General features: G+C 34.5%; 1 protein-coding gene across 5 annotated transcripts in view; it reads right to left on the bottom strand.

Annotated features, from left to right (window-relative positions):
- Window positions 1–5,763: 5,763 nt before the first annotated feature.
- Window positions 5,764–24,973, bottom strand: part of LOC115228533 (protein FAM219A) — an 87,694-nt gene continuing 68,484 nt past the window's right edge. For 4 of the 5 annotated variants that reach the window (XM_029799113.2, XM_029799106.2, XM_029799119.2 and 1 more), the window contains one exon: window positions 16,404–17,876. In XM_029799113.2, the coding sequence (XP_029654973.1) occupies window positions 17,690–17,876 (187 nt within the window). In that variant the 3' untranslated portion in view covers window positions 16,404–17,689. Of the gene's footprint in view, window positions 6,184–16,403; window positions 17,877–24,973 lie in introns of those variants that run through there. The other variant, XR_005003928.1, reaches the window with a different exon arrangement.

Raw genomic sequence — 24,973 nt, 5'->3', positions numbered from 1 at the left:
GGTGAATGGCAAAGTCGATTATGGCAAGATTTGAATTCCAATAGTAAAGTATCGGCGAGGTATTTCGTTTGACACTTTAACAATTCTGCTAATCCAATTTCCTTATATTAATTAAGGCGGCGAGCTGGCAGAATCGTTAGCACGCCGGGCGAAATGCTTAGCGGTATTTCGTCTACCGCTACGTTCTCAGTTCAAATTACGCCGAGGTCGACTTTGCCTTTCATCGTTTCGGGGTCGATTAAAGAAGTACCAGTTACGCACTGGGATCGATATAATCGACTTAATCCGTTTGTCTGTCCTTGTTTGTCCTCTCTGTGTTTACCCCCTTGTGGGTAGTAAAGAAATAGGTATTTCGTCTACCGCTACGTTCTGAGTTCAAATTCTGCCGAGGTCGACTCCGCCTTTCATCGTTTCGGGGTCGATAAATTAAGTACCAGTTGCGTACTGGTGTCGATGTAATCGACTGACTCCCTCCCCAAAATTTCGGGCCTTGTGCCTAGAGTAGAAAAGAATTTCCTTATATTAATTTCGAATTTTGGTACAAGTCCAGCAATTTCGGGTGAGGAAGCAAATCGATTATATCGATCCCAGTGTTTCACTGGTATTTATTTTATTAACACCGAAAGGATGAAAGGCAACGTCGACCGCGGCGGAATTTGTTGAACTCAGAAAGTAAAAACGGACGAAATACTGCTAAGCCTTTTGTCCGGCGTGCTAACGATTCCGCCAGCTCACTGCCTTCCACCTTCCTTATACTGACACCGAAACTATGAGAAATAAAGTTGATTTCGGCAACTTTAAACTCAGAATGTAAAGGCTTTGTTTCCTTTAATTTCCATTGATCGAAGGGACATCAAAACTAGAACTGATTCTTTCACTGGACTGATTTTATTTTTTAAAAAGTCTTAGCCCGAATTTCATGCAGAGTTTTTTTCCCCTAACACAACGTTTTGTTGTTATTGATGTTGTTGTTGTCACGTAATGTTATAGTTTATCTCTTCTGTGATAAAAAGAAAAAAAAAATCCTGCCTAGAAGGAAATGTTAAAATTGCTTCGCCAAAATGCATAGACTTGTACGCAGAGTTACTTCCCTTGGACTCTAGGCATATATTACTACCTGAGAATGTGAGCAACTTGATTAAAAATAATCCCGTAAAAATATTCAAACTATCAACTTGATACTTAATGTACTAATGTTTGAACTGAAACATTATTATTCTGAATTCCTTGCCTGGAATAGAACTTTGGTAAAACCACTTTAATAATAATATCTTTATTGCCTAAAACTCCCTGTTGTCATTCCTTTAATTTCCAGTAGTTTTTACTTCCAGATAGATCACATCAAGAAACTACGCAATAAATTACATTGAATCCCTCAACCTGTTACATTATACGCACATATATAGACATTAAGTATGCTTGCCTAAAGCACACAAAAAAGAGAATATTCAGTATGAAGTTAAACGATGTAGGCGGTCATTCGAGTATTGAATGACTTGCTCTGTGGTAATTATTTTGGCTCTGTGCGCTGTGGGATCTTATCATATTTCATCCAACCATTTTATGTTTTTCAAATTTTCGCCAGATTATTATTTTCTTTTTTTTTTTTAATATATTAAAATCTAAAAGAAAAAAATTGCGATTTTCGTCATCAACATGCAGAACTATTTCAGAACTGCATGTGAAAAATTTAATAAGAGCCGCGCCAGGTTCAAAACAACGTCGGGGTCACTTTTGCCTTTCATCGTTTTAGGATCGATTGTTCTCTAACTCTTTCTTTTTTTTTTTCTGTTTCTCGCCTTCTCGAAGAAACCGACTGTGGTCAGACATGGGGAGGGATAAACTCTACAAAATCTAAAAATGCCCCAAACACGATGTATGTCATGACGGCACTCCAAGAACTTCATCAAGGAGTTAAAAGCACATGACATGACATACATAAATACATACATACATACATACATACGTACATACATACGTACGGGCCATCCACTATTGTGCACACAGGCTAGGTCCTGCTATTTCTCATAGACAAATGTAGTTCTTGCAACAATTATCGACAAACTGGTGACTTTAGTGCCGAAAGCACAGTGGCTGTACTGAGGATCGAGACATTTTCAAAAGGCACAAGTTTAGTCGGCAGAGAACCAGGAAAATGAGAACGTAGACATGGTGTACCAAATTATTAGGAGCGAGTGCCCCCTGGTCCTCGTTAAGACATCATTCTAGAAGGAAAACTCTGATGTAAAACTGTGACTCGAATGCAGCCAATGATGTTGACTAGTTCATTTTAGGATATCTGTCATCATTGTTCAGAGAGTGGAACTGGTTGTCTGCAAGGCCTCTCCTTACGTTACAAAGCATCATCAGATTATGCTCGAGAACAAAGAAGAGGCCATCATGTGTGTGTGTGTGTAAATAATGAAGTTGAGAAATATAGGAAAACATGCTACCCTGTCTGTCACACCATTAGTGTGTGTCTTACTTGTATGCTCCAGTGAGTCAAGTTCCAAACTAATTTCTATGCCTGTGAGAGATATAGCTTACTAAGTAAGGAAGTAATCAGATCAGGTGCATACATAAAAAATCCTGTTAATCAAGGTGGGGTTCCAAAAGTGTGGGGTACCACAGATCCTGATCTGTTATAGCTACTTATTTACACTTAATTACCTCTGCCTTAGGGAAGGCGGAGGTATTGTTTTCAGTTGTGTTTGTTTGTCCGTGGACAAGATAGCTATATGAACCGCTGGATGGATTCAGATGAAACATTCATCGATGATTGGCCTCGTGACTGGCACCAACTGATTAGATGATTTTTGTACCAATTCCATACTGGACAAGGATTCTGGATTATTTTTCCTGTTTTTTTTTTTAGGGGAGGATTACTTCACATAGTTTTCTTGTACATGCACACATATACTCACACATTTTCAGCGTTGAACATTACCATCCCACTTCCATTGTACACACACACACGCAAATATACCTCTATTTTACACACACTTCAAACGCCGTTTATCAGCTTTTTCACTCCTTCCTTCGTTATTCATCTATCACCCTTCCTTTTTCATTCATGACGCTCTTCATCATTTCGTTTCGTCATTATTTTCTCTCACACATGGCTATTACTCTCACTACTTCTCCTTCACTGTATTAGTATTTCATCTCCTCTCCCTTTATCTCTCACTCAATATATATATATATATATATATATGGATTATTTTCCGTTTGAGAGCAGTCGGGTTCATTTTTAGTATTCTCGTTTGTGAGAGCAGTCGATTTTATTTCAGATATTCTCACTTTAAAAATCATCTCCGGCTAATCGTTGAGAGGAAGTTGGTGTTACCTTGGCGGAGGTTTGCGTTTGTTATAAACACAAAATAATTTCATTTAGGCAAAAAAAATTTTTTAAACTTGTGAGAAGACAGAGGCTCTGACTGAAAGAATTACAATGTACATGACAAATGGCAGTAATTGGTTCAGAATTCTGTGTAAAATTTGCTTAATCCCTTCATCAGAAAGATATATTTACATTTTGTGTGCTTTTGAAATTCTTTAAAATTTATTTGCTTCTCATTGTAACATCACATTTCTTTTGCTGGAATATGTAGGATACTTTCTTTAATAAGTTACTTAAGAGAAGTTCAATGCCCTTACCAACTTTGTTGCGTTTCCAATACCAGACATATTGATGCAATTGATTTTCAGCTTGAACATCTGTGGGAAAAAACATATATATGAAGAGAATTCCAGAGGATAGCTGTTCTGGAGAGGAAGGATTGGTTAAATCTCAGTAGTGCAACCCAATAAAGGTTTATGGGAAGAAAAAAGATAAAATTTTGTCATATCCTGAATACTCCAACCACACATACATGCATACACACACACACATATATATATATATATATATATATATAGGTATACAACTGGATTACACATGGTATGTTTATAAACATACAATACCATGTGTATCCCAGTAGCATCATAAGTAAGACTGAAATGTTTGGTGGCCAGAAGGGCACCCAGCCATGAAATAATGTCTCAGAAAATCCATCTGGCTTGTATCCGCATTGAAATGTGAATATAAAATGAAGATGATGATAACATACAGATCAGGGCAACTCCTGCTACCTAAACCAGCATGTCATCTAGAAAATGAAAGTCATGTATAATTTGAGGGAATCTGGTTTCTTTCCACTTGTTTCTCATAAAAATGAAAGATTTAAATTTTGATTATGTTATTTCCATTCAACTATACATCTTAAGCATGCATTGCATTCTTTGCATAAAAAGTGGTATTCGGCTCGTGTTTGTGAGATCATGAGTTCAATTCCCACTGCTGTATTATGTCCTTGAGCAAGACACTTTATTTCATGGTGATCCAGTCCACTCGGCTGGCAAAAATGAGTCATATGTGTATTTCAAGGGGGCAGCCTTGTCACACAATCTCCCTGAGAAGTATGTGAAGGGGTATGCATGCTTGTGGAGTGCTTGACCACTTGCACATTAATCTCATGAGCAAGCTGTTCCATTAATCGGAACAACTGGAACCCTTGTCATCATAACCAGTGGAGTGCCAGTTATAGATATATATATTCCCTATATATCCCTGTTCACCATTCACTGCATTTCCTTTCTCCTTCTGCAATGTTGCAAACTCTGTGCTCACTTACTCTGTCCAATCCCCAGTACCACTCAGCTTACATTCATCTCACTGTACCTTGAGGCTATGCCCCGGCACATCACTACCATCTCCTTCTTCTTCCAACTGGGGCAGCTATGTATCTCCTCTACAGTAAGATACCTGTTTCTGTCCCTCTAAGTTTTACCTTACATCATCTGGCACAAAGCCTCAATACCACTTCCCATCTCAGTTGAAGGATTTTTGTCCTGGAAGTTACTTGGTGACCTCACTGGTGTTGGTGCCATGTGAAAAGCACACAGCACACTCTGTAAAGTGGTTGGTGTTAGGAATGATATCCAGCCATAGAAGCCATGCCTAAGTTAATAGTAGAGCCTGGTGCAGTCATCTGGCTTGCCAGTTCCTGTCAAATCATGCAACCTATGTTAGCATGGAAAACAGACATTAAATGATGATGATGATAGTAATTCTAATCTTTGAGGAATTATTAATTGAGTTAAGTCATCCTGTAGAGAGATAAACACTATTGATATTTAGAACATAGTTTAGCATAAAATTTTGACGGATGGTTTTATTTTAGATCACTTTTAAATGGGATGTTGGCATTATAAAACATGAGTAGTTTTGGGCAAGTTGATACAAAAAAAAAAAAAAAAAAAAAGATACCAGCTATAGATTTCACCTAATAAAGAATTACTGCAATGATTAACATTTCCATGGATGGAAGAAACTACCACCAGAAAACTACTCTTTTTAATAGCACAAATGTTTCAGAAAATATTGCTGCCAGACAGCATTATCTATTTGGCTGCAAGTTTCAAGAAAAGACCATACAGTAATAGATTTGAACTGAGTGAAATGAGCTTTATCATGTCACATATCTCTGTTGATTCTGGAACTGAAGTACATCATAAAATAGACTTGGAAGCTTTCCAGAATAGCCAAACTGGTAAAAAGATAAGTGCAATAAAACTGATATTTATTTACAGTCAGTCCTAATCAGTTTTCATGAGTTGGTAAGTTGAAAGATGGCCAAGAGATATCAGTGGTTCTTTCCTAAAGCAAGAACTTTTTGTATTTTGGTTTAGTTAAATTCAAGAAAAGGAATATTCATTCTTTCCAATCATTTTCAGTTTAAATTTTTAAAAAATAAAATAAAATTTCTAATGTCGACACATTTTTGTGTAGAAGGCATAGTTGTTGATATTGACTCTTGTACTTGACTAGTACTTCATTTTTATCAGCTCCACAGGGATGAGATGTAAAGCTGTACCCTTGTCTTGCCATCATCTGATGGTAGTAAATGAACACCACCATCATCATGCAAGTAGTGTTTCTCATTTCTAGTTTTCCATGAAAAACATTTCTGACCATTGAAAAATCAACAAATTCTGCTCGACTCATATAGCATGAAGCAAATGGATGTTAAATGAATTCATAGTTCATAATGGTGTGCATTATATCCAAGGGATGGAGTGCAGTGTTAGTAACAAATAATAAAACTTTATTTTTAACAATACATTATCCAACCAACTGCAAACCTGAAACAAAAAGAATCAAATCAAGCTGAACCTATTCATAAAGCTATGCACCTGTATATGAACTAAGATTTTAATTTTTACCAAGTCCTATATTTGTGTAAATAAGGAGAACAGAAAAATTCAAAAATGGGAAAGAAGTTCAACAGGACTGTATTCTTTCTCCATGCTTGTTTAACATCTACACAATGGATATAAGAGAATACAGGAAGAAGATGGCATCAAAATAATAGGCTTGCATATTTCTAATCTAAGCTAGAGAGACAATACTGTTCTACTTGCCATGACTGAAGAAGACAGTATCAAATACACATAAGGAAACAAGTCATGGTGAGAAAAAGAGACAGTAAATGTTAACATCAAACTGGGCAGTGAGAGGCTTGAACAGGTTGAATTGTATAAGTTATAAGTATCTTGGTGCTCAAATCTCCAATGAAGCTGCATTTAAGAAAAACTTAGGATAGGCCTAGTCATGACAAGGATGTTTATGGAAGAGCTTAATAACATCTGGAACTGCAAAAGTGTCCCAATTAAGTTAAAAACAAGGCTAGTGTGAGTGCTTATTAGACCAATAGGCATTTATGGTTGTGAAGCATAAACTCTGAACAAATTTATAGGGAATATAATCAATGCATTTGAAAAGTCTATAGGAGATTGTTACGAGCCGCTTACAAGGACCCTTGGAATAATGAATGAATGTTACAAGTAGGTGAAAGACAACAACTGCTGAACATTGTGAAAAAACAAAAGCCTATCTATTGTGGCCATAGTCAATGAAGCATAGGTCAGGAAAACATTATCATGGAAGATGGTAGTAGATCAAGAGGCAGGCAAAGAATGCAGTAGATGGACAATGTCATGAGCAGCAAGGCAGCTGGAGAACTCATGCTTAATTGGAAAGACTTTCGTTAGGACGTCACCAGTGCTGCTGGACTGGCTCCTGTGCAGGTGGCACGTAAAAAGCACCATTTGGACGTGGCCGTTGCCAGTACCACCAAACTGGCCCTCATGCCGGTGGCATGTAAAAGCACCCACTACACTCTCAGAGTGGTTGGCGTTAGGAAGGGCATCCAGCTGTAGAAACTCTGCCAGATCAGATTGGAGTCTGGTGCAGCCATCTGGTTTGCCAGACCTCAGCCAAACCGTCTAACCCATGCTAGCATGGAAAGCGGACGTTAAATGATGATGATGATCAATGTGTTGCAGGTGTATGGTACACGATGATGATGAAGTAAATAAAGATATAACAAGAACTTTTGGACACAAAAGAGAATGTTACAAAAGCTAAACTAGAAACTAAATTGGAAACAAGTAAATAAATAAAACAGTAAAATGACATTTATTTTATTTATTTTAGAAACCAAAAGAAAAAAAAAACAAAACAATTTAATTAAACAAAATATTTGAGACTGAAATGAGCAAGTGTTCCAGACTGAATGATCTTTGCTAGAATAGAGTTTAGTGTCACTATTTCAATTTGAAATCTTTAATTTTATGTTTTTGATGAGTTCCATGATAGGATATTTTCACAAAAAAAAAAAAAGTGTGGAGTGTCATTAAAATATATAAAAAAAGACATCCTCTTTATATGTTTTGAATTTAAATACATTGGAAGAAATTTATCAAGAAAGAGACTCAAATTATGTTATATGCATAACTGATTTCTTCATATTTTCTACCTGTCCAGATTTCATTATTGAAATCGAAAAATAAAAACAAAAAGATATTGTTTACCTAAATTTTCAATGGTCAATGACTTAACAAGGAGGAGTGGTTGGGGAGAAACAAAAGTATGAATTTTTAAAAAGTTTTATCAGAAATTACATAAACTTTTCAAACATTTGTAAACACTTCATCACAATTGTCAGATTCTTAGTTCAACAATTGGTTTTCAACAGGATTTTAAAAACATTTTTAGAAATGTCATGTGTACATACATACATACACACAATATTATGAAGTTGGAACAAACAGGACAAATACAACTCAATACAATAGTATGTGCATTGATATATATATATAAATACATGTATGTATATATATATAAATATACTTATATATGTATATATGAATTTTTTGCGTAATAGGATAAAAAAAACAAGGCTTTATAGATATTAGAGCATTTATAGATAGATGTGTGTGTGTGTGTGTATATATATATATATATATATATACATATGTGTGTGTGTGTGTGTGTGTGTGTGTGTGTGTGTGTGTGTGTGTGTGTGTGTGTGTGTGTACACACACACACACAAACACTTTTATTAGTTTCAATTGGCAGAAAGCTACCCATTTCATGCATGGTACTTAAACTATTTGATAAGTGCTCAAACTCTTGGTCTTGAGTTACATGTAACTGTCTGTCAATTGGAAACAATATATGCACATATACATACATGTGTACATACATGTGTACATTGTTATGTTGAAATCAAAGTTTATACAGATTTCTTTGTATATTGTAAAAGTAAAACAGTACAAATGTGGTTATACATGTTCTTTCTTAGCTTAGTTCAGAGAAGGAAGGGCAAAGTCCATGGTCATTTACAGGGTCTCCAGATTGTAGAGAAAAAGGAAGAAACTACAACCCATGGGTTGCTGCAGTAGAAAGCATTGCATCAAGACAATGAGTTATGCTATAATCTGATAGAAATGTTTGCCAAAGAATGGAATTTGCAAGAGACAACTATCAGAAGGTGGTGTTAAACTGCTTAATGGACCAAAAGTCTGGATGTTTGTGATTAGATGTGTGTGAGGGTATGAGAATTTGACTGTTTCATTCATACTGCTTCGTTATGGATATTCAGGACCAGGCTACCATGATTTGGTGTCACTGTGGTAATAACTATACTAAGTGTAGTTCAATGCCATTGTCCCTGCACCATTAAAAATACTTTAACCTTAAAACGCACACATCTAATCATTGATGTGTGCCTTTCATACATGCATATGCTCACACTCTGGGTATTTGTGAATAAACTTTAGCAAGCCATAAATGGAAGATGACCAAAAATAATGTTAGGTAGCAGGAACCAAATTTTAACATTTTTCATATCTCCTTCAGATGTATTGACAGTCCCAACATTGCAGGCTTAAATCTGACAAAGGAAACGAAAAGGTATGCTATGCTTGTGGTTCTTTCTACCAAACACATTACTTGGAGATAATTGTCTTCTTGAATGTGGCTTGGCTCGACAGAGTCATTCAGATTTAGGAAAGAAACGCAAACCTTTGGAGAGATGTGTCATTCGTGACCAAGAGACAGAAACATTCTCACAGGTCAGATGTCATAAAGACAGCTAAATTTGTCCAACAAGTCTAGAACATCGTCAACAAAATCTCCAGCAGTTTGACAAAGGTCACTGCCAAGCAGCTCAAGGTGACAAAGTTTAGTATCATATGCCAGGTGCACAAAAACATCAGGTACCATCCTAATATAAATAAAGGGTGGCAAATGTTTGACCAGACCGATGAGAACTGTGTGAGCATATAATCCCCCTAGCATTATGTGATATTGTAGCTGTCATGATATAAGCCCCTGTAAGCTAGATATATATTGGAAAATAGGGTGCTGATATCATGGTGGTGCCAGTGATACTGGCATGCAGTCATTTCTATGGCCACAATTGAGCCATCATTGGGGCTTTGTTAAATGGTCTGTTTCCATATATACATATAATATAGAGAAAAAGCATACATTCGTGTATATGTGTATATATATATATATATATACACACACACACACACACACACACACACACACAAAGGGTGTATGAAAAGTTTTGAGCTTTCAAGGCCTTTGAGCCTTGAAGGCCTGTACCTTCATCCGGTCTTGTACCATGTTTTTTTTTTTTTTAGGTTCATGACTTTTCCTACACCCCTCGTACACATATATGCACACACACACACGTAAGTACATACATATATAAATATACATACATGCATATACACATACAAATATACATACACTTATATATATATATGGGAACAGCTGGCTGAATTGTATTTTTTTCATTATCAATTTACTCTTAAAATCATGTTATAGCATTTTCTCACACTTTAGCAACTGGGTGAGAGACTGAAAGAGGCCATGGAATAGTGATATTTTATATACAACCCCACCATCACATACATAGAATTTATTAATTACTAAATATGTAAGTAAATATATCATCTGACTACTACAGCCACAAATGGTCGTGGATGCCATAATGACTTTTTTTATATATAAAAACTGCTGCTTAAAACAAGTATGTGTGTGCACATATGCATGCACACGTATCTGCCGTGTGTGTGTGTGTGTGTGTGTGTGTGTGTGTATAAATGGTTTTGTTTTTAGAGAACCATAACAGCAGTAATAAACTTGACTTCAATATTTAACATAAACTCTGTTCAAATGTCTTTAAAGATTCTTTTTGTTACATTTTTATATCACTTGGAAAAAATGCAAAGAAATTTTAAAAGAAAAAAAAACAATAAAATTTATAAAAACTGATCAGTTGTGAACTGATCTACAACAGTACACAGCAAAGAATGAACAAAAGAAGCTTGTTGACATGTAGCAATAACAATAAATAAATATGACACTGAAACAATAGTTAAATAGGAAGGCACCACCTTACTGCCAAAAAATGAAGTGCTGGATGGAAGAAGAGTAAAAAAAACATCAAAATTGTAAACAACAAATTATGTAGATGCAACAAAAACAAAGTTTGTGAGAATGTTTTTTGAGAACTGCACATCACAGAAAAAGGAGAAAAAATTCAGCAACAAGATTTGCATTACTTAAACTCATCTGAGTGGAATAAATGCATCAAGATTCTTAGGCAGCTCACTTTATGCACTGGTGTATGCATGAAGTGAACTCTTCTCGTATAAATGCATCTTCAATTTGAGATTCTTAGTTTAACCCTATAATATCTAATGTTGATAAATTCTTTGATGCTTCAACAACTAAGCTCATGAAAAGTAAAAAGAAAAAAAGAACAAAGATTTATGTTCTGTAAATATTCATTTCCTTCAAATAAAATTATTACATGTAAGCAATTAAAATATGTGGTAGTTATTGTCTTGTTTGTCACTTGCCAATTGTTTTTTTTTTTTTACTTTTTGATAATTTAGGTATTATGAAGTTAAAAGAGGAAAGTTATACTGACTGATCAATATTTTCTTTGTATCTCAACCACTGCATTCAAATTCCCATACTCATGGAAAATAGATATTAAAGAACAAATGTTCTTTAAAATAACCTCATTCCTACTCCAGCAGCTTTAACCATCAAGGAAGAGCATGGGGACGTTTCAGACTAAATATGAACTGAGGTTAAATATATTTCCAACCCTCTTCAATTTTTTAATCTCTAAGACAGGACAAGCCAAAACTAAAAGGAATTTTACGTGCAGAATAATATTAGGCATAACATGTACCAATTTAAGTTGGAAATCTCTGTCTCAGGCTGGTGTTATAATGCCTAATATTTTATATTGGAAGCCTTAGCAGTTAACTAGTTCATAATCTGATTCTTCTATGTTATGTCTTACTGCTTACATAAAATTCCTGGCCATTAATATATATGTAAATGCAGCATAACCTATCATGTTTATATGCTAAGTGACTGACTAGTACTTGTAGAGATGTTTAGTTGCTGCTTAGAGCAATGGTCAGGCAAAGAATCTAATTTTCACATCTCCCTTTCTCTCAATACATATAATCATAGACACGTTACATTGAAGACACAATTATGTTTGAGTTTAGCCTTCTTTTATCAAATTATTTTCATAGTGTTCTAGGCTCTCTAGAATACTAAACAAACAGTTTGAGTTTCTTCACCTCAGCATTAGAAAGAAATATTAGTGGCACACTGATGATGCATTTGGCAGCAAGTATCACTGGAAAACTCTGAAAACTTCACATTTGAAGTCAAGAGTTAACTCTTGAAATAAGATCAATGTTCTTTAACAAAGTACTTGTTGCAGATTCAGTTTCCTTTGAAAAAATGTGCCTATGGTGGTGAAATGCTTAGGGTGTAGGTCAGTCATAAGCCCTAGGATATATAAAGCCAGAGCTTAACCCAATTTCTATGGTGTACAAGTAACTGAAATTGCAATACTTTCTCCAGAATGGGATGTTGATCCATCATAGGGTTAATTTCCCAGTTATTAATGGAACTCATTTACAGCTGATTGGAGCAACGTGAAATGAAGTGTTTTGCTCAAGAACACAATGCATTGTCCAGTTCAGGAATCAAAACCATGATCTTATGATTCTAAGTTTAATACTTCACAGTGACCATTAAGTGGTGAAACATTTAATGCTAAAATTAACTGAGCAATTTTCCAGGCACCATTCTCTATGAATTCAAGGATGCTACAATCATGGAGGTATTTATCTCTTATTAATTGCTGGCAAGAATACACCTAAACCACTTCATTCCCCCATCTTACAAGTAACAATCTCCTGCCAGTAAACCAATGTGTTTTTTTACTATGACTGGGGCAAGACAGATCCAGAACTGTATAGATCAAAATCAGATTGCTTAGTTTGTTAGTTTCATTGGAAAATTTTTATGAGTGACAGTAAATATTGATAAAATTGTTTATAATAACTGTCTTATATTCAAACAAATTTCTTTATGGCATCAGACAAACAAAAAGCTGCTTAATTTCATTAAGTTCAAGGGAACTAGTATTTTCAGTCCCCCAATTGAATATTTATTCACTTTCAGTTTCAAAGGATGAAGAAACTTCCTAAATATGTATGTTAATTTGTTGAAGAAATAACAGTAAATAATAAAAGTTAGTGACAACATACACTATATATATGATATAGTCACACACACACATACACACATAAATTTAACATGTAAGGGAGAATTACTTGGAATGATCGTGAAAGCTAAGACAATAATAATAATAATAATAATTTGGGCACAAGGTCAGAAATTTTAAGAGCAAGGGGAAGCAGATTTCATCAACTCCAGTGCTCAACTTGTACTTAATCCCAAAAGGATGAAAGGGGAAAAAAATCAACCACAGTAGTATTTGAACACAGCATGTAAAGTATCAGAAGAAACACCATCAAACATTCTCTCTGACATGCTAACAATTCTGCCAGCTTGCTTAGTGATAATAGTAGTACAACTATGTATAACAAATGATTTATTGAACAAGTTAATATACAAGTTGTAAAAAGTTCAGTTCCAGCTGTGCTCCCAAAGAATAAATTAATGCTGAAGCTTACAAGTAACAGCTGGTTTCCTTCTTTGAAATAACTACAAACATCAAGGTGGTTGTTTTAAACATTTAATTTGCATGCAAGAAATTACTACTTCATTGAAGGAAGAAATACTGTATTAGAAGTGAAGAAGGAATAAAACATCACCACAGGTGTAATACATGTGTTACATTAACAGATAAAGAGAATTTCTACACAGTTGCTCAAGCCACATCTTTCTCAAATTACATCCTCTCATCTTAATAATAATCCTTTCTACTATAGGCACAAAACCTAAAAAATTTTTTTTGGGGGGGGACTGTCAATTACATCAATCCCAGTGCGTAACTGGTACTTAATTTATCAACCCCAAAAGGATGAAAAGCAAAGTCGACACTGGCAGAATTTGAACTCATAATGTGAAGAAAGACAAAATACCATTAAGCATTTCATCCTGCATGCTAACAATTCTGCCAGCTTGCTACCTTAATAATAATAATAATAATAATAATAATAATAATAATAATAAAAGGCTATGTAGTTTGAGTGACAACATGTTGGGATGGTTATGACTGGAGTTTCTTTGATTATAGGTCTGCTCAGTGGGTACTGAACAACAACAGAATAAACTTCGGGACTTAAAGTAGAACAAAATGTCTCTCTAAATGTAGGACATTTGGTGAGAATATGAGAAATGTGATTATAAATCAAAACTAATCACCAAATGTATTCAAAAAGTTAGCATTAGGCAATGTGTAAAAGATCATGCAGTGCTTAATGCATAAATGTGCATGCATTGAAAGTATGTATCTGCATAAAAGCAATCATTAACAGAATGCCTTTATCAACCTGTATTACATGTAAAATATGTAGCTTTTATCAAGTTAAAAGAAATTTATTGATTGTCTGCATGTGTATGTGTTTATTTTTTTACTTCCTTCACATATCTCTTCAGATGGATCTTAAATATCTGTGAGAATCAATAGTTCTATGATATAATATCAATACCAATAATGAGGCAGGTGGTTGATGTAAGGTCTATTAACCAAATACCAACTGGCATAGTTCTTCCCCCCCCTTCCCTGCTTATCCTATAATCTTGAAATCAAAAACCCAAATAAACTATAAGTATTGAAAATAGATAGAACTATTGCCATTAAAACTGAACCAACACCAACTGTTGCAGCTATTTATGGTCAAGAATCTTCAGTTATTTATACTTCTTCAAAATGATTCTGCTTTAGTTGGAAGTGGGAAAAGAAGAAAAGGAAGGAAGGAGAGGAAATGGTAGTACAAGGAAAAGCTTACTTTAATTTACACCTCTATTCCTTAGCTTACAAAGGTACGTTAGTGTTGCACCAATCATCCTCACCATTATCTCTCTCTCTCTCACACACACACACACACACGAGCCTCAGTTCATATTTAAAATAACCACTCAGCAGCCATGCCAGCAAACTTAAAATTTCTATTAAGAGACAAATTAGGATGCCACTTGATTAGCTCTAGTAACAATTTGCAAACATCACATACTCTCTTTATCAGACATCTTCAGTAATAAATACAGAGAAACCCAGCAGATGTACAGTTAGCATTGATGAACACACAAACTACAAGTGAAACAAGAAATAAAACAGAGGGAAAAGAAATCCTATGCAGTGAATAAGAAAGAAGACTGCACTGTCAAAGACATGTGATGTGTATGAAGGATGACTGCAGGGTGAAGAAATATTACACAATCTGAATGGAGAAAACCTGTGGAAGAAGACAACGGAACAAATGAAAGCTGGTCTCAGTTAGCTGGGCTTCACAAAGGAGATGACAAGAGACTGCAATAAGTAGTGGGATGCTGTACTGTAAAGACCCATAAATAGATGAAAAAAAAAATATGGTCATAAAATGGGGGAAAGCACTGCAAAAATCCTGAATTATTCTGTTGCTGATAGAAAAACATTTTCCAGCAATCAGCTCTGTTTCTCATCCAGTTCTAGCAATTATGGAAAGTCTACTGACAACAAAATCGAGAAAGAAACCATCTTTAGGTCAGCAAAACACACTCTGGATTAATATTTTGTTGCCAGTAGGATGGAGTAGAATTTGTCAAAACAGAGATGTAGCATGGTAAAAGTTCGAGAAAATTGAACCTGTGTTTGAAACTTTCAAGTACAAGCTACAGAACCTTCTGGCAACTATTGTTAACTTTGGTATATCAAATACAGAGTGGGTTCCACCACTGTTCAAGATTATCCATGAATGTTATATGACACAGGAGGAGGAAGACAAGTAGTCAGTATAAGAGTCATTGAAGACACACGATAACTATGAATCAGTGCTGAATCTTAGTGGAAAGGAGAAACTTTTTAGATGGGGTGTTGTCAATAACTGTTTAGAATTCATAACTTTTTATCTTTTACTCTTAAGCTTCATTCATTGGGTTTTTGTTTAAGGTCTCTGTTTAAATGATTAGATTGACTCCAGTATCATGTGGATTTTACTAAATGATACAAGTCTTGCCAATGCAGACCAACACCAGTCTCTTAGGAGTCTGACCAAAGCAAACTAAATGGAAGAAACTTGAGAAAGATGAAGAGGTGATGAAAGCTGAACCTGATGAAGGAGATGACCAGGGTCCACAACAAGTGGCAAGACATTGAAGAAAGCCCTTTCAACCCATGCCAGCATGGGAAAAGTGGACAAAACAATGATAATAACAATTGTTAACAAACAAACTTAGAGCAGATCTGTATTAAAGCAAGTGAAAGACAAGTCCCACACCTTCTATTTAGCTTCATTCAGAAATCCAATACTGCTTGGAGGTACACTTTTGATTTGTAATCATATTTATATATTCATCAATCCAATTTGGTTAAGGGCTTTATTCCAGTTTTGATGTATTATCTTAAAATAAAATTTAATGTGTATGTATAAAAGAAAGAAAGCAAATGTATATAAATAGCATGACTAAAAAGCTACCAGTTTATGTTATAAAATAGAAAACTCATCACTGTAAATGGTTGATGAAATATTTCAATGTGTTTTTCTCTTTCTTTTCTTTTTTTATTGTACTTGGTGGATTAAATTATATTTATGAGCTGCAACTAAAAATTAACTGTGATTTAGTTTTGTGTTAGTTATCTAAAATATATAATTTCTTCTGAAAATATATTAACTTTCTAATATGAAAAAGAATTAGACAAAAATATAGAAGGATCCAAAAGCATATTGCAGCTGGATTCATTTGTGGAAGACTGACTACTAGAAAAATTTTGAAACTTATTTAGGGAAAAAAAAAAAAAAAAAATCTTTATGGAAAGATAAAAATCCTCAATGAAAATATCTAATTCAATTCTGAGATTCCATAATCAAGAATTTTTGTCAACAGTCCATATAATGTAATCATTATTTCAACCTTTGTCTAAAATAGTGAAATATAAAAGTAGGCTTCTAGATTTAGACAGATAATACATTGGATTCAGCACAAGAAATCAGGGTAGTTTAGTGTGGGTGGGGGGATAGCGGAATATTTTAATAGAGAATTTTAATATTTCCCGAAGTTAAATTTTAAAGCTATCTTAAAGCCTCAGAATTATCTAGAATATCTTACACAATTATCAGGTTTATAACAAATAAAAAGAACATTTATTTTGGAAATGTCTAACAAAAACAAACAAAATGAATTTCATGAAATATGAAAATATTAAATAAAATCATGAAATCAATACTGAAATGTAAGTGAAAAGTAAACTGCAGATTATGACCAAAGAATGAAAGACTTCTGGTATGGCATTGCTAATCTACAGTGTCAGCAAGCAGATAGGAGGGAAAGAAATTCAACAGAATCAATAGGTTTATGTATCAACTATAATATGTATATATATTTATCAACAGTGACATGGAAAATTGCTTATAACAGGGAAGAGAAGGTTTATCATGAAATACAAGTGAAACATTTGGATCATTCAGAATAGAAGTTTTCTTTGCCATTACTAGTCTGCTGCAAAATACTTTCCTTCCTCTTTTTTTCCTCAGCTTTGGCATCATTTAACTTCTTTTAGTCATCACATTGTTTTTTTTGTTGTTTTTTTTTTTGTCTCTCCAGCTTCAGAGAAATGAGACCAGAGTTTATTTTCATTAATATATACAGAGTATTACAGAAAGAAAGAGGTAAACATATATATATATATAACAATGGAGAACACTTTCGTTAATGTTCTCACCTCCAATTAAATGCAAGAATCTTCCAGCACGAATCTTCTTTTTTTGTTTCGTTTTTCTTTTTGGTTGATAAGTGTCCCATTCATTGGAGTGCACAGTTCGAATGCATATTGCAACACACACATCGTTCATTCATTGGACGTGGGGGAATAAGGTCAAGGTCTTCATCATCCGGTTCTAAGTCAAGGTTGAAACCATCTTTGATAAGCTGCTCAGTGATTTCTTTGTGGGCAGTTTTTGAAAGATGGGATGTAAAATCATCTTCGCTGCTATAGAATAAAATATTAGACAAAATAATTCAATATATCTGACACAGATTGCTAAAATAAAAAAGAAATACTTCAGTCCATTCAGAAAATTGCAAAGATTAAGAGATTGTATCAGACTATAAATTAGAAATTCATCACAAAAAAAAAAAAAAATTTTAATTGATAACACAATATTAAATTCTATTCAGAAATACTAGATTAAATTTCATTGAAATAAAAGAAGTTAAAAAATATAAAGGAACTACATTGCTTCAAATATTAACTAAATTTGCATAATAACTATTTTAAATATCACAAACCTGGCACCACATCTGCAAATATTATTCAATTGCCATTAACATCAGAAAATTGGTGTGTTATAGAAGGTAATATCAATGTAGATAGAGCATTAAATATATATATATATATATATATATATATAACAAAGATATTGAAATGTTACCTTAGAAATGTATAAATTGTCCTGATATTTCAAGTTAAAATTTTAATGAGATAAATTACATGTCCAGTTTGTTGGTGTCAGATCCTAATAAAATTACAGTGTTTTTAAAAGATGCAGATATTTGATGTTTCAACTGTGTTCCATGATCTACATTTTGTTGTAGGTTGTGTGAGCAAGGGAAAAGTAGGTCAAGAACTGTGAATCATTGTATTTACAGCATCTACTGGCATTCATTCAGTTTGAGCTGATTGCTGACTGTGGGTTTGCAATTTTCTTTTTTTTTTTTTTAATTAGAATAGCTTTTTAGTAATTGATATTGTGATCTATAGCTTTAATGGTAGCAGTTGACATATATATACATTTTTTTTTGGTGTCCTTGTTTTAAATGTTTTTGCATTTGTCAAGATGGATTTTAAAAAGATTAGAGTGCATGCATTGAGATACTCTTTGATTAGAAAGTGTAGTGGCCGAATAGTACTGCCAATGTACAACTGGCACACATGATCTCATATGTAGGCATATGACAGTTAGCAAGCCAGCATAGGATTATGTTATGAGTGAAGTGGTAGTGGTGGTCGTGGGGAGTCTTCAACAGATATTTCCACAGGGAAATATCCTGAGAAGGCTAGCCATATATTTAGCTCTCTCTCCTGTGGAAAGCTTTGCAGATGGCAGTGTTTATATTCTGACTAAAGTGCAGTAGCTTCAAGAAACAAGTGTTAGAAGAAAGATTTCATTTTTAGGTGGGGTTTGGGGCTTTGAAGATGACTGATAACATGCTGAGCACCTGTTGGTTTTCAGTAACTTTTGGAATTGAGTAGTAGGAATGGTCCAATCTTCTGTTTAACTTTTATCTGTTTTAGTCAAACGAATCGACTCTAGTATTTTTTTTAAGCCGGTACTTATACTAGCAATCTCTAATGCTGAAATGCTAAGTTATGAATTTCTTTATTTGCGAGGATGTAAATACACCAACACCAGTTGTCGAGGAGTGGGGGGGGGGACAAAGACACACACACACACTCGATGGGTTTCTTTCAGTTTTCATCTACCAAATCCACTCACAAGGTTGACCCAAAGCTATAGAAGACATTTGTCCAAAGTGCCACACTGCGGGACTGAACCCAGAACCAAGTGGTTGGGAAGCAAACTTCTTATTTCTTTACTGCCCACAAGGGCAGTATAGAGGGGACAAACAAGGACAGACAAAAACGGATTAAGTCGATTACATCAACCCCAGTGTATAACTGGGACTTAATTTATCAATCCCGAAAGGATGAAAGGCAAAGTCAACCTCGGCGGAATTTGAACTCGGAGCGTAACAGCAGACGAAATACCGATAAGCATTTCGCCCAGCATGCTAACATTTCTTACCACACAGCCTCACCATGATACTGTAAATGCTTAATAAACACATACTCTACAAAAAAGTACCGAGTAATTTCTCAGTTCAATGTCAAATTGTCTTTCATATATAACTTAACATAAACAATATTAATTATTTGTTTAGATATACAACAATGCATGTAGCAAGATTTGAACTTGTTGTCTTGCAGTGGATTACATCAAGTATCTGAACTACTTTCTCTCTGTAATTACAAGAAATTTAAATATTTGAAAATTCTGACTACTGCACATTTAGTCTATTGATATTAGTCTTTAGCACCTTGAAATTTGTAGCAATCATACACACACACAGGTATTTAGTAGCATAAATTTTGTAGGTAAATAGCTTGAATAGATTAAGGAAGTGTTCATGGAAGGATCTGAACTCATGATCATCACTTAATCCACATGATCACAAAGTCTACACTTTTCTCATATATATTCTATACTACCACTTGGTTCAAAACTATTTATTACCTTTTCCCTTTTAAATTACTTTATGCTCTTCAATACTCATGGCCAGCTTAATTTACCAACAAGAATTAATGTTCATATTAAAAATTCAGTATTGCAAATTTTCCTATACATTTCATATGCAAATCAAAACATTTAAAATCTTTGAAAAACCAAAACAAAAGTAAGAAAGCTGAAACAAAGTATTTTATTGAATGTTATAATCAGCTGAACCAAACAAGGCAAAGCTTTATTATTCTATAAGAATGATAATGCTTTGCTTTGATGCAACTAAACCAAGAATTTTTAATTAATAGAATGAAATTGATTAAGAGCAGTGAGTTGATGTGAAGGATGTTAAATTAATAAATTAAGCCATGCAAAGTCAAAGTAAATGAAATAGGAAATAATGATGTTCAGTGAACTATAACTAGAAAACATAGCAATGGTATGTGCACAAGATAACCGAGTGAATATGTTGTGAGGAAGAAGAAAAACTACTAAGCAAGTCAAAATAGAAAGCAAATAGTATAGCATGTTATTGTAGAAGATGCATAAAAATGAAAAAGTGCATGAATAGAGAAATAAGTTTGTTGTTGTTGATTTTGTTTGCAAGTAGTCCTGGTCAGCTGTGCTTAAGCAGACCTACAACATAGAGATAGCCAATATTTAGGGGTAACACACAGGTCTAGCATCCAATACATATGTTCTACTTATGGACATATGAGGGTAACACTGTGATGTAAGTATTTATGTGTTGCTGGATGTAACAGAAGAAAGTTATAATCTCCAGTTTTGTTGAAAACTGTTTCAATTCCAAAAGTTAGAGATCTTAGCACCTTTCTTTCAGCAATATATTTCTTGAGACTATATCATGAAATTTTCTTTGACTCAAAAGCTGAATTAGAGTGGAGAAAATGTAGTTACACACACACACATGGTAAATAGACAAAAAACTAGCAAACCTGTCATGTGTGTGTGTGTGTTCGCACGTGTTCATGCATCTGCATGTGTGCGTGCATTACATTTCTTGTTATGACCTCAGCTTCTTGAAATTTGTAGCTCTGTACATTTGAAGACATGTGGAATAAAACATCCCTTACTTGAAAAACAAGTAGGGGTCAGAAGAGTGTCCAGCCACAGAATCTTGCCTTAAATCACCATCTAACCTATACTTGAAGGAAAAGTTATGTCATAAGAATTTATAAACTTTGAGAATGTGAAATAATTCTTTTTTGGAATGGTGAAACTTGAAACAGATAATGCTACAAATAATAGCATGTATAGATCTGGAAAGGAAAAGATTTTTAACCCAATAACACACTGTTATTTATAGCTTTAGCTGTTTTGAGTTTCACTGTCCCCAAAAAATGAATGGTGTGTGTCTGTGTGTTCTACTACATGTTCACTTTTCCAAGGTTATATCTAGGCCAACGAATGGTATGAGGGATAACTGTTGAAGAGTCTATGAATCTTGTTCATTCACCAGCACTCTTGTGCATTATTAACAATAACCCAATGAATTTTCCTACAAATAGGTGCCGAAAAGGATTCAGCAGACAAAGACCCGTTAGATTATCTTTTAAGCATATAACACACTAAAGAGTGAGCTGGAAAGGCAACATATTTAACAGGTAGGACAGGAGCAGCTGGACAGCTAGAGTTATCGACTCAAGTTCACCGTTAAGGTGCAATTCTGCACTAAGAAGAAGTTTGGAAAGTTACAATTGTAAACTAAAATTAAATCGTATCAAGACTGACAAAACAAGGTACCATTAGTATAAGAGAACAAAGGTGTTGAGAAATCACTATGCCACAAGTTGCTCAGTTACAGCTGATAGGAGCTACTCGACTAATTAACTATCATAATGATTCAAGTGCAATGATAAAGTTTTGTGGTAATTATGATGATGATGATAAAAATTATGATGAATGTCACACTGAGTCCAACAAAACTAATTGGCTGAATAATGAAATACCAAAAGTATAGTAGAAGTTTTACTATATATAGAAGAATTCATAAGCTGGAAGTCGGGGGTGGGTATGTAGGAGGTAAACGTAAAGACAGGAAGTAGTTCACGTAGTCTTTTGCCGGTTTTATCAATTGAAAAGTGTGTTGATTAAAGATTCTATTGTATTTCTTCAATTTAGAAAAATTGCCTATTTAAAGCAGCAGAAAATTTAGCCGGAAGGGATTTATTCTCGAAGTTGTTTACATTAGTAGTACATAGTATATTCCCTTTCAAAAGGAAGTTGTTCCTATTTTTGACACCTGTCCTAGTATTGCTTAGGCTATTAGTTTTGCACTTTCTATATCACGTCTGTCACTATTACTACTGCTTATGCTACCAACCCAGTGCAGTATGCAATTATTTCTGCTATTGCTATTCTGGGGTCTGCCCGTTAATTTCCCTATGGGGGCATTTTCCAGTTATTATTACCATTCTCTGTGTTTGTAACTTCTAGGTTCTGGGTTCCATGCATACTTGCATGCTTCTTTCTTTGGTTCATGGGGTTAAATAGTAACCTATTCCCACAACCTACTTCTGCTAGAGCATTATTATAACAGTTTTCCTTTTTCTAAAGCTCCCCTTATTCGCTGAAAGTCTAGATATGCATGCAGCTAAACATATATACACTTAATCCGCTTCAAGTGGATGGACCTTGAATAAAGTTGCTTGAACTAGTACCCAGTCAAATGCATTTGTGAGATGTCTATGCAGCAGAAATGTAAGTCAGACACATTTAAATCAAATATGCTGTACAATTGTACTAATCTCCATGTTCATTGTAATTGTCTTGGATATACACTCAGTAAAATAGTTATAATCCAGTGAAGGAACCCCAGGATTTATCCATCGGATGAAATATATTGGGATTGCTAACCTTAAGTAATCATAGGTGTTCTTTACAACTTGAGGAGATTAACCATAAGCTAGATTATAACAGTGCTCATACAGTACCCACCTGGATACTATATCCTTATCTATTCCTATACCTGTATTTCAAAGGGTTAGTCTTATCGCATTGTGTCATGCTGGATCTCCCTGAGAACTACATGTAGGGTACAAGTGTTTGTGGAGTGCTCAGCCACTTGCACATTAATTTCGCGAGCAGACTGTTCTGTTGATTGGACCAACTGGAACCCCTGTCATCATAACTGATTTATATATATAAATGTAAGATTTGGGGATCGAGGTGGAAGAAAGTTAGCTTTAAGTTATCCGTAATAAAATATAAAAAACAACTTTCAGGGACCATAGTGGTTTAGTGAGATGGAAGTTTGTGGATCTGGATATTTTTCATATCGAAATATAAGCTGAAAAAAGTCCTTTTTATATTTCATGGTAAGCAACCAGAGTTGCCAGGTGTTCAAAAAGGAATACAAGAGTTACGGAATGGAGTAGATAAGATCCAGGCTACATATGTTTCAGAGTGAGCAGAACCTCGGAACCAGTAAATATCCAAGTGAAGTGTATACACACATCTGACTGAACTTTCCAGGCGCCAACATGTACCTCCTTGCGACAATGTAACACTTCATTTAATCAAGATATCCTCAACTTGGATATTTAGCACTTCTGAAGTTCTGCTTGCAATGAAACATATGTAGCCCTAATCTTACCTACTCTGTTCCGTAACTCTTGTATTCTTTTGCATACACCCAGCAACCCTGGTCATCTACCAAGAAATATAAAAAGAACTTTTTTCACCTACCTTGAGATATATATATATATATATATATATATATATATCATAGAAACTCTGCCAGATCAAACTGGAGCCTGGTGCAGCCTCCTGGCTTCCCAGACCCTGGTCGAACTGTCCAACCCATGCTAGCATGGAAAACAGACGTTAAACGATGATGATGATCATCATCATCATCGTTTAACGTCTGTTTTCCATGCTAGCATGGGTTGGACAGTTCGACCAGGGTCTGGGAAGCCAGGAGGCTGCACCAGGCTCCAGTTTCGACAGCTGGATGCCCTTCCTAATGCCAACCACTCCGTGAGTGTAGTGGGTGCTTTTTACGTGCCACCGACACAGGTATCACAACTACAATTTCCATTTGACTTTTACGTTGATATAAATAAAAATCAAATGGAATGGTTGCAGTTAGGAAGGGCATCCAGCTATAGAAACTCTGCCAGATCAGACTGGAGTCTGGTGCAGCCATTTGGTTCGCCAGACCTCAGTCAAATCGTTCGACCCATGCTAGCATGGAAAGCGGACGTTAAACGATGATGATGAGGAGGATGATGATATATATAATATGCCAATATGACATGGGTAATAAACTTGGTTGTAGAATGTGTATAATAAAGGGAAAGGAATTGTGATTCAAGACTTACATTTTGTTTAATGTTTTACTTTTGTATTTGGCATTGAAATTGATAAAACAATTTTAAAACTTCTCAGATTTGAATTTGAAATCAGAAACAACACAAGTCTGTAATTTGAAATTTAAATAATCACAAAATTTCTTAATGTTATTGGATTGTAATTAAAGTTCCTAATATGAATATTAAGATCCCGCAATTGAATTTCTGAAACCTCTAAATTTTGAAATTTGAAAATTCAAATTGGAAAACTGAAATTTACTTTTATTTTAATTCTTTCTCATTTGTAGTAACGGGGAAATCTAAAGGAAAGATTTTATTTAAATTTTAATTACAAAAACAATAACATAAACCAGACTGCATTTTCAACTGCATTGAAAAAGAGAGTATATTGGTAAAGACAAAAGTGCAAGTACGTGTTAAGTATAAATTGCCAGAAAATAAACTGAAGAAATAATAGAGTGAGCTAGGTAAAT

The sequence above is a fragment of the Octopus sinensis genome, linkage group LG2 (genome assembly GCF_006345805.1).
Source record: "Octopus sinensis linkage group LG2, ASM634580v1, whole genome shotgun sequence".
NCBI lineage: Eukaryota > Metazoa > Mollusca > Cephalopoda > Octopoda > Octopodidae > Octopus > Octopus sinensis.
Note: the sequence above shows the minus strand (reverse complement) of the source record. Positions and strands in the feature narration are given on the sequence as shown.